Source organism: Pagrus major, chromosome 5 (genome assembly GCF_040436345.1).
Source record: "Pagrus major chromosome 5, Pma_NU_1.0".
Lineage (NCBI taxonomy): Eukaryota > Metazoa > Chordata > Actinopteri > Spariformes > Sparidae > Pagrus > Pagrus major.
This window is the reverse complement of record NC_133219.1, coordinates 13012164-13022090: the sequence shown is the minus strand read 5'-3', so window position 1 is coordinate 13022090 and position 9927 is coordinate 13012164. Positions and strand designations below refer to the sequence as shown.

The 9927-nt window shown below is 44.7% G+C and overlaps 1 protein-coding gene across 1 annotated transcript; it reads left to right on the top strand.

Moving 5' to 3' along the window:
- The first annotated feature begins 725 nt into the window (after positions 1–725).
- On the top strand, positions 726–9522 carry rgmb (repulsive guidance molecule BMP co-receptor b). The gene is made up of 3 exons (XM_073466535.1): positions 726–843; positions 4742–5295; positions 7156–9522. Exons 1-3 carry the CDS (start codon positions 726–728, stop codon positions 7912–7914), a joined length of 1431 nt encoding a protein of 476 aa, XP_073322636.1. The 3' UTR covers positions 7915–9522.
- The last annotated feature ends 405 nt before the right edge of the window (positions 9523–9927 follow it).

The following is a 9927-nucleotide window of genomic DNA, read 5'->3' as shown; positions in this document are numbered from 1 at the left end:
TTGGCAGCTCTACGTCGGAAACCCATTATTCTCTTCGGTGCAGTGATTTAATGGCATCTTACCAACGTTTTACAACTTTTATCTCCAGCCTCTTCATTATTTTGTAGGCTGCTATCTCTCTCTCTCTCTCTCTCTCTCTCTCTCTCTCTCTGTGTGTGTGTGTGTGTGTGTGTGTGAGAGAGAGAGAGAGAGAGAGAGAGAAAGTCGTGGTAGGCGGGTTTTCCGCCAGCAGGGTTTGGTTGATTCTCTATTGATTTGTTGGAGGGGCAGTTGAGGAGGAGGAGGAGAAAGTGAAAGGGGAGGAGTGGAGGAAAAGCCCCGGCCTGGTGAGGAAGAGAGAGATGTGATTGTGCGTGTTTGGGACGAGAGGAGAGCTCAGAGTGATCGCAATCGAGGCAAAAGTCCGACCGCGGAGGGAGCGCACTTAAATCACGTGGGGGTGTGGATGTGTCCAGGGGAAAAGTAAAAGTGTCGTCGGAGTTGACTTGTGCTTGCACTTTGTTTTCCTCCTCTCTTTGCTCGATCTCCACTCCCTCCGCCCTGCATTCCGCGGAGCAGCTGTGTTTTAATGCCCCTGCGCACCCGAGGAGGAGAGGAAGGAGAGAGGAGTGAGGAAGAAGAGGCAGAAGAAGAAGAAGACGGAGAAGTGAGAAGGCCTGGACACCACCCCTCCTTGCCCTTTGGAGGTCTGTCCACTCTCCCCTCCTGGCCCTGCATGGACGGGGATGGGGAGAGCCGGATGCTGTTGCCGCGGGGCTGAGCGCCTCACCTCCCCGTCTTTGGTGCGACGCTTCCGGCCACTGCTGCTGCTGATCATCGCTCTCTGCTGCGGTGCTCACATAGGTAACAAACTACACTTGAACACTGCAACAACCAGTGCGTCTCTCGGTCATGATCGCAACAAATCTGTAATTTTACGCACTCTGTCATCCAATTTGGCACTATAATTGTTGTGCGCTGCACTAACAACAAACACAGTAACAACATTTCTTTTCAGTCTGTTGCGTTTAGTTGCGATTAGAGATACTTTATTAGTTATTAAGCGTTTGTAATCATTGTGTGGCCGATCCTAGTGTTGGGCCTGACAATGGCTCTCTCTCCAGCGGCAGTGCAGCAGTCTGAGCACGGATCGAGTTTCTCCTCCTCTCTCCTGGGCCGTCATTCTCCTGTCTGCCCCTTAATGGCTCATGGAGGAGGGGAAGAGAAGGGAAGAGAGGGTGACTACCTCTCCTCATGTCCATGCATAACAGACTACAGCTTCACTTAGAGCAGTTTGCAGAAAAACAATTAATCCGAGTGTAAATCTCATCATAAAAAGTTAGTGTTGTAAATCCGCCTAAGCCAATCCTGGCACACAGTTTATGTTCAGTTGCATGATGCAAATCAATGAAATGCATCATGAGAAATAGTATCAAAGTGACTGAAGTTACAGAGGTATGCCTTTTAAAATGAAGTAATGCTTCTCTGAACAGCTGCATAAAAAGGCGAAACCCACACATCCCAATCTGAGCCAGTGTGACAGAAAGAAAAACAAAGAATTAAACTAAGGAGTCGGTGTTAGTAAGGCTTACTGACACCTTTTCTTATTTAACACTTACCTTGTTGGTTTTATATTAATTTGTGAAGTTCGATAAAGACACAGAGGCCTTTTTTTATACGGCGTACTAATAAGTCAAACATCCTCTCTCCAGAAACTAGCTTTTTTTTTTCTTTTTTTCCACCGAGTGTGTGTGTGTGTGCAGGGGGTCGGGTCGGCTGTTGTGGCGGCTGTCTGTTGAACAGTCACACCTCCAGTAATTAGTTTAACACGGCTCAGCCAGCGGGACAAAAACCGCCTCTGCACACACAGCCTGGTGGGAACAGGGCAGGAGACCACTTCACATTTAAGACCCTCCTGGCACCTTCTGCTCCATGTGCGTCACCTGGAAAGAATGTGTATTATTTAGGCCAAACATAAGAGTTTTATTTGTTATAACTTGTACATATTTCATTGACGCCGCAGCCGTCGGCTCAGTGTGTCTGTTTAGACGGGGGAAGCAGGAATGTCTGAATTGTTGACTATTGTTCGCACTCCTGAGTGTCTACTCGAGAGAGAGTGCAGTGAGCTCCTGTAAAGCTTCGTATCTCCAAGCTTGGAGGGCTGTTTGTGTGATTCGAGCTCAGTGTGTGAGAGAGTGCACACAACAAGGTGATCGATAAGCACTTCACAGGCCATTCCCTCGGTTGAGAGATGATCCCAGTAGATCCTTTTCTGATCTCCAGAGATCAGAGAAGTTGGAGGCTGTCAGAGGTGGAGACAAAGAATGGCTAAATCAAGCCTGAGAGATTGAGCTTGGGGATCTTTTGACCTCTGTCTGAGGGTAGAGAAGGAGCCTGAGGATGCAGGGAAGAGAGATTACCCAGGGGTGAGGAGACCCGGCCAGGGAATCAGACTGAGAACAGAGCAGAATAGAGCTGATGGAGGGGAATGATTCGAGCTGGGGGGAAAAATCTGACAACAGATCAGGCTTGAGAGAAAAGAAGAGATGAGACCTGTGAGATGATAGAGGCAGCTGGGAGAGGAGTAAAAAGTGAGGTTAATATCGTGTGAGGACATGGAAGGAGTGGTGTGGGCTTCGCTGGTTGTTTTATTCTGTCTATATCAGATACTTAGCCCATGATACAAACAAGGCTCTGGATGTGTTCCTCACACGAGGAGTCCTTTTTTCTCTTCTTTGCAATATTTTCAAATTAAGTCAGTATTCATCACCTCGACTAGACTTACCACAAATTGCTTATTTATATGCATAGATTGGATTCTCTTTTGAAAGTACAGCCTTGCATGCGTAGTAATGGCTGCATGAAAGAGAGCTCATGGAAGGCCGTGAAGAACAAAAGTATCAAAACTGTGCTTTCGTATTGGTTCAGGATATTATTAACCGTCCTCTTCTTGCTTGATGCATTCACAAGAGTGAGTGCAGGGTCGGCTGTAGAGCAGCACAAAGGGAGCTGGTGAAACTACAGCACTGCTTGTTGTCAGAAAGGTTTTAACCTTTATATAAGTCAGAGGTTCGAAACCCCAGTCCTTCTGTTGCAGGGTCGACTCCCTTCTCGCTACGTCACTCTGCTGGGAAAACGTCAGTGAATGAGCGCTCTTGTGTGTTTTTAGAGCAGCTCATGATTCTGATACCCTTGGAAAGAGAATAAACTGGCTCTGATTAGATTGGGGAGCTGTATTTAGGTGCTGCGGGGCAGATAGGAGGGAGAGAAGCAGGCTGCTGGTGCGCCCAGTCTAAGACACAATGTGTCCTCAGTACTCAGACCGTCTGTACAGTGGTGGTTGGCATGGCAGGCAGCCTGTGTGAGTGTGTGTGTGTCTGTGGGTTGGTGTCAGTATTTAACAGCCAGGAGAGAGATTCTGAAGCGTGGTGTGAGTGGGGGTCTGTACCTGCACCCTGATTTGTAAAACTCAGAGCACTACTGCCCCCAAATGGTGGCGCCCGACTCCTTCCAAAATCAAATTAATGTATAAGGAGAGCTGGAATGTGCTGTTTGCTTGTGTTATTGTATAAGTGGTTGTTAAATAATAGTATGACATTGAGGGAATCTGTTGATTTCAGTAAAACCCATGCACTTTCTGCTTTTGCTTTGCTATTACGAGATCATACCACCATCTGAAGACCACTGACTGTGTGTGTTTAACACACAAACAGCATTCTTTGTAAGATAGCTATTTGTGTATGTGTGCAGCTGCCCATACACTGCAGAGCGAGCCTCTCTCTGGCCTAATCTAATAGGAGCACGCTGTGACTGATGCATTAGGTCTGGTCTCTAATCTCTCACTCTTGCTCGACTCCCTCTCTCTCTCTGATGATCTATGATATAAAAGGCTGGTTTGACCCTTGTTACATTCAGAAATGTAGCAATAGATAAAACATCAGGGACAGTTTCAGACCATGACATTTGTTCCTGATGGGTAAATGTGCACAGAATAACAGTCTTTTGGATGCATTTTATTTGGTGCTCAAAGTTGTATACAAGCTGTATACAAGCACCTTAACTTATTATATTTAATGAATGTACTTTTGATATATATATATATATCTTCCTTGCTGAAGCTACACAGGATCACAAATATAACACCCTTAATAATGACCACACTCCTTATATTGTCTCTTTCTATAGTACTGTATATGTTATGTGCACGCGGGTTATATAAGTAGTGTTATCTCACTTGTGGGAAAAGATTCTTTATCTTTTCTCTCTGGCTGCTCTTTGGTTTATTATACTTCAGGTTTATTATACTCACAGAGCGGCACTGCTGATTGATCATGACTTTCAACCAGCGGGCAGCCTCTTTTTCCAATGTTATTAGGTAGGATTGGCGGATAGCGTTGTGTGTTTAACTTCAAAGCTGGTTACACACCGTAGTTGTCCTTTGTGTGCACATGAACTTTCAATTTCTAGATAAATGCAGCTCTCAGTGTTGTACATACCTATATTATTTGTTATGTGATAATCTTACGGCTGCTTATTTTATTTTTTATTTATTTATTTTATATGCACACACATAAGATTGCATAAAATCAGATAATTTAAAGATAAGAGATGTGTCAGGAGAGGTCAAGAAGCCATCAGGCTTATACAATGGACCTAACAACTATCAAAAAAAACTCACACAATAAACAGAAGATCTAACAGATCGATGGATAATGACCCAGTAAAATAACCCTGCTAACAATATATCTGAATCTCTCTCCAGGTCAGTGCCAAGTGGCCACCCCTCAGTGCCGTATCCAGAAGTGCACCACCGACTTCGTCTCCCTGACCTCCCACCTGACGCCGGCCGTGGATGGCTTTCACACCGAATTCTGCAAGGCTCTACGTGCGTACTCAGCCTGCACCCAGAGGACAGCCAAGTCCTGCCGGGGGAACCTGGTGTTCCACTCGGCCGTGCTGGGCATCTCCGACCTCATGAGCCAGAGGAATTGCTCCAGAGATGGGCCCACTTCCTCCACGCACCCCGAGGTCCATCATGAGCCCTGCAACTACCACAGTCGCACCCAGCACGCCCACACACACTCCCATGTGCATTCACACACACACTCCCACACTCACGGCCACAGCCACGGCCACTCCCAGCCCGGGTACCTGTTCTGCGGGCTGTTTGGTGACCCACATTTGAGGACGTTTAAGGACAGCTTCCAGACTTGTAAGGTGGAGGGGGCGTGGCCTCTCATCGATAATGACTATCTGTCGGTGCAGGTCACTAACGTCCCTGTGGTACCTGGCTCCAGTGCAACAGCCACCAATAAGGTGAGACGAGAACTGTTATGAAGCAAGAAGCAGCTATAAATGGTTCTTCTAGGGTCTAATTTGCTGTTATTAAGGCTGAAAGAGTTTCCTAAGTGAGAGCAGCTGGTGTAATTTAGCTTATTTCTGTGTGTGTGTGTGTGTGTGTGTGTGTGTGTGTGTGTGTGTGTGTGTGTGTGTGCGTGTGTTAATAAGAGGAACCTTTTCAAGTTTTTTTCTTCGTCTCTGAATAAGAAATCTTATCAGTGTGAGGCAAACAGCCCACCGTTGTTGTGACTTATCACTTGTGACTGTGTTGGAAAGCTAACTAAGTTAATGGCTGCACATACCCTGACCTCTAATAACATGGAATGAGATGTGTGAAAGGACCCACTGTTTACTTATGTGTGTGTTTGCAAGTATGTGTGTGTGTGTGTACGTGTTTCATAAGTGGCACTCCTTGCACTCAGCTTAAGGCACTATGTGTGTTAAAGGTCCATATCCCTTAACAACAAAAAAGAAAAGCACAAACGCACACACCACCACCAAATGGATGACGAGCCACACAAGGTGATCTTTGTGGTGTTAAAGAAGTATTGTTGATGTTTCCCCCGATGATCTGCCCTCTCTAGCTTAGTCAATAGCTTTAATTATTAAAACACATACACACCCATGTATACTCTTAGGCACACACTGGTAAGAACTTACACACACACACACACACACACACACACACACACACACACACACACATTAAGCAAATGGTAGGGTTGCTACAATGTGGAGCTGAAGGTTTGACCTTGTGTCAGAGGTGGGGCTAGTTATTGGTCACGATTATTAGACACACACACACACACACACACACACACACACACACACACACACACACACACACAAACACACACACACACACCCTCTCACACGCACACACACATGCATTAACAGCCCTACAGGCTTAATGGCCTGCCAGGCCTCATTCCTCACGGCTGTCATGTGAACAAAGCAGCCATTCACCGGAACTATGATGCTAGTGCTAACCGTAATGCTCACACCACACCCAGCATCCACCGCTGCCCCCCCTCACCACTGGTGCCCTGTGTGTTTTTATGTGTGTATGTGTGTCAGCATGTTTGCATAGCTGTGTCAAATTACAACTTGTTAAAAAGTCATTTAGCCATTCCTCAAATGTAGTGTGATGAGAGTCAATTACCTGTGTAATTGGTGAATATTTGTGTGTGTGTATGTGTGTGTGTAAGAGAGAGAGAGGGAGAGAGCGACACCTTTCACCCCATCTCTAGAGCTGCAACCACTGATCATTTTCATTATCAATTAATCTGATGATTTTTTTATTCTACTAAAAAGTCACAAAATGGTCACGTTTTCAGTCTTGTCAAACCAAAAGTTACTCAATTTACGACAACACAAAAGGAAAAAAGCAGCAAATCTTCCCTACAGAATTTCTCTTTTGCTTGAAAATCTATCACCAAACTAGTTGCAGATTAAATTCTGTTGATCAAAAAATGAAAGGCTGCAGCTAATTATTATTTTCATTTCTGATTAAATCACTTTTTTCAGTTAATTGTTTACTCAGTGTGTAAAAAAATCAATAAAATATCCATCACATTTTCCCAGAGCCCGAAGTGAAGTCTTCAAATTGTTTGTTTTCTCAAACCAGCAGTCAAAATCCAAAAGATATGTCATGAGTTTCACACGATAATCATATATGACAAAGAGTAGTACGGCAACAGTTACAGATTTCTTTCAATTGACTAATTGCTTAATCAAGTAATTATTTCAGATCTAATCTTCTCTTTGTAACTGTATTGTCATTCAATGAACACACTTTAAATATCTGTAACACTAACTGATGCTCCCTCTCTACAGATCACCATCATCTTTAAGCCCTATGAGGGTTGTACAGACCAGAGGGTCTACCAGGCGGTCACTGACAACCTCCCTGCCGCCTTTGATGATGGAACCATAAGCAGTGGAGACCCCATCCACTCTTCTGCTGGAGCAGACGGTGCAACTGGGAAGGTCCGGGCTCTGTGGATCTCTGAGCGCAGCCCGGGGCACCACGTGGAGCTGCACGCCGGCTACATCGGTGTAACTGTAATCATTCGCCAGCTGGGTCGCTACCTGACCCTTGCAGTGCGGATCCCAGAGGACCTGGCTCAAGCCTATGATGCCACCCAGGACCTGCAGCTCTGTCTGAACGGCTGCCCCAATGGAGAACGCATCGACCAGGCGGGGCATCTCCCCCTGCCCCTCTCCCCTCCTGCGCTTGGCCTACAGCTTCAGCAGCTGCGTCGGCCCAGCTATGCCTCACAGACACAAGCATCACCCTACGGTGCAGTGCAGGTTTTCGATGTGGAGGGGGCGAAGGAACGCTGCAAGGAACAGCTGGAGGTGCAGGACATTTACTTCCACTCCTGTGTGTTTGATCTCCTGACCACCGGGGATTCTAACTTCACACTAGCGGCTTACAGCGCCTTGAAGGACATGGAGAGCCTCCACCCGCACCGGGATAGATGGAGGATCTACCCCCGCAGCTCTACCACCTCCACCTTTCAATCTGATTCTCAGCCTATCACACAATTCACTCTGCTCCTGCTGTGTGCTCTGAGTTCAGTGTTGATGTAAGAACAGAAGCGGGAGTCTTTGTGTTTGTGGGCTGTATGTGTATGTGTGTGCACTAGAGAGAGAGCTTTTTTTTGCTGAGCACTGATATTAAGCCCTGATTCCTCTGTCATGAAGAGGAAACAGCAGGCTGGACAGATATTGGGAAGTATTTTTTTGGAGAAAAGGTGGCAGGGCTCCCAGTGGGCACAGGAGACACTGGCAGCATCTCACCTGGCAGAATCAGCCCTCCGGGGAAAACCACAGGAGACGTGATGACAGCTTCCACAATCTTTGGGGCGGACATTTGACGGTGACACAAATGTACCGGTGTGGATGGAGGGCGGCAAGTGTGTGGATATACACTCCAAACTGTAAATAGCTTGTCTTCAGTGCACAGTGTAATGGCATAGAGTTTGTTTATTTTGTGTCATTACATGTGATTTTTCTTTAATACCTCAGACAGAGGAAGTTTGTTTTAACAGAAGCACTTTATATAGTTTTTTTTTTTTTTTTTTTTTTTTTTTTAACAAATCCACATCAGTGTTTCTTCCTCTCACCTACTGTCCTCCACCAAAATCTTCAATGGTTCTGGAGACCATCTATAATATGATTATTGATATTTTCAAAGTAAAAGTCTGTTGAATACAAAGAGCTGCCATTTTTGTTAAAATGCATCTTTCTTCCAGTAGCTGATTTGACTCAGCGTGTCATTTTAAGTCAGTCAATGTGAGTTGTTCTCTTTTGAATGTATTATGAATATTGTCACAGCAGATGCCATCAGTACTATTTTGTTGCTGTATGAATTTGTTGTTTTTCCTCAGTCCTGATTTCAAATATGTGCAAGTGTGCGTGAAAGTGTGTGTGTGGCTGAATCAGTATTTTATTTTTTTTTACCAGTTGGTGACATGCTTGGATGTGTTTTAATGTTCTCTGAGAGTCATGTCAGAGGCACTCCCACCTTTTTTGCCAAGAGGCTGTGACGATACCGGCTCATGTATGTTGCTCACTGTATTATTTGATGTGTTGATTTGAGCCAAAGACAGATAATTTATGGTTTTCATGTACAAAGAAATCATAACTCACCACCAAACCAGCACCCTCCTCCTCCTCACACTCTCTCCCTTGTTTTTAAAGTTGCTACTGTAGACTGTTTTTCTCCGACTGCCAGAATTGATGAGCTGCTCCACGATACGTGTAAAATACTGGAGTGTAGACAAAACACTGCAAATCACTGAGAAAACTTTACCGCACTGTCCGCTGAGACATGTGCTTTGGCAGTGTATCGTGTATCCCAATTTGAAACCTGATAGAAATGTCAACCCTTATGACTATGAGCCTATAACACTCTGTAGAATTATGCCCCATTTGGTTGGCCATATAGGCTTAAATCTCTTTTTTTTTTTGGCCATCATGTGTGTGTCGGTTTGGTAAAGAGTGACTGGTCAATGTTGAAATACTTAACTTATTTATGATCGTAGTGTCCTGTAGAGGAAGTTAAGCTCCATATTCTTGCTGTTGGATAATAATTTAAAAAATGTCAGATGTGATTGTACTGCCACCTAGTGGTGCTCTGTTGCTATGTCAGTGTGTTACTCAAGGCGCTCAAAAAAAAATCATGAAAAAAAAAACTGTGTGCAAGTGTTTTATTTAAAAAAACAATAAAGTCAAAATGGTTCAAGCTTACTTCCTGTTCATTAATGTCACATTCACAGGAATATAAAAAAAATGAAACAGGATACTTAAAATGTTTCTTTATACATTTCCAAAAACGTTTAACTACGTTTCTGCACAATCTTTAAAAGAATTCAAGAAATTCCGAATTACAGATGAGTAAGAAAACACAAAGATCTGCTCACAAACACACACAAACACATTTAAAACAGTATGTGCATTAACCCATCTGTCTGAGGTTAGGTTCTGATCAGATACCAGGTTTGGCCTCACAAACACAATCTGCTTTCAACTGCCAACGTCTGCAACACCTGGGAAGTCAGCAAGAAAGAGGCTGAAAGAGGCGCGACAAAAGATGAAGCC

Excerpts from the sequence above, each read along its gene's own strand:
- rgmb (XM_073466535.1), top strand. The coding sequence starts at position 726 with ATGGGGAGAGCCGGATGCTGTTGCCGCGGGGCTGAGCGCCTCACCTCC. Across the intron at positions 844-4,741 it reads CTGCTGCGGTGCTCACATAG|GTCAGTGCCAAGTGGCCACC; the intron begins GTAACAAACTAC and ends ATCTCTCTCCAG. Across the intron at positions 5,296-7,155 it reads GTGCAACAGCCACCAATAAG|ATCACCATCATCTTTAAGCC; the intron begins GTGAGACGAGAA and ends CCCTCTCTACAG.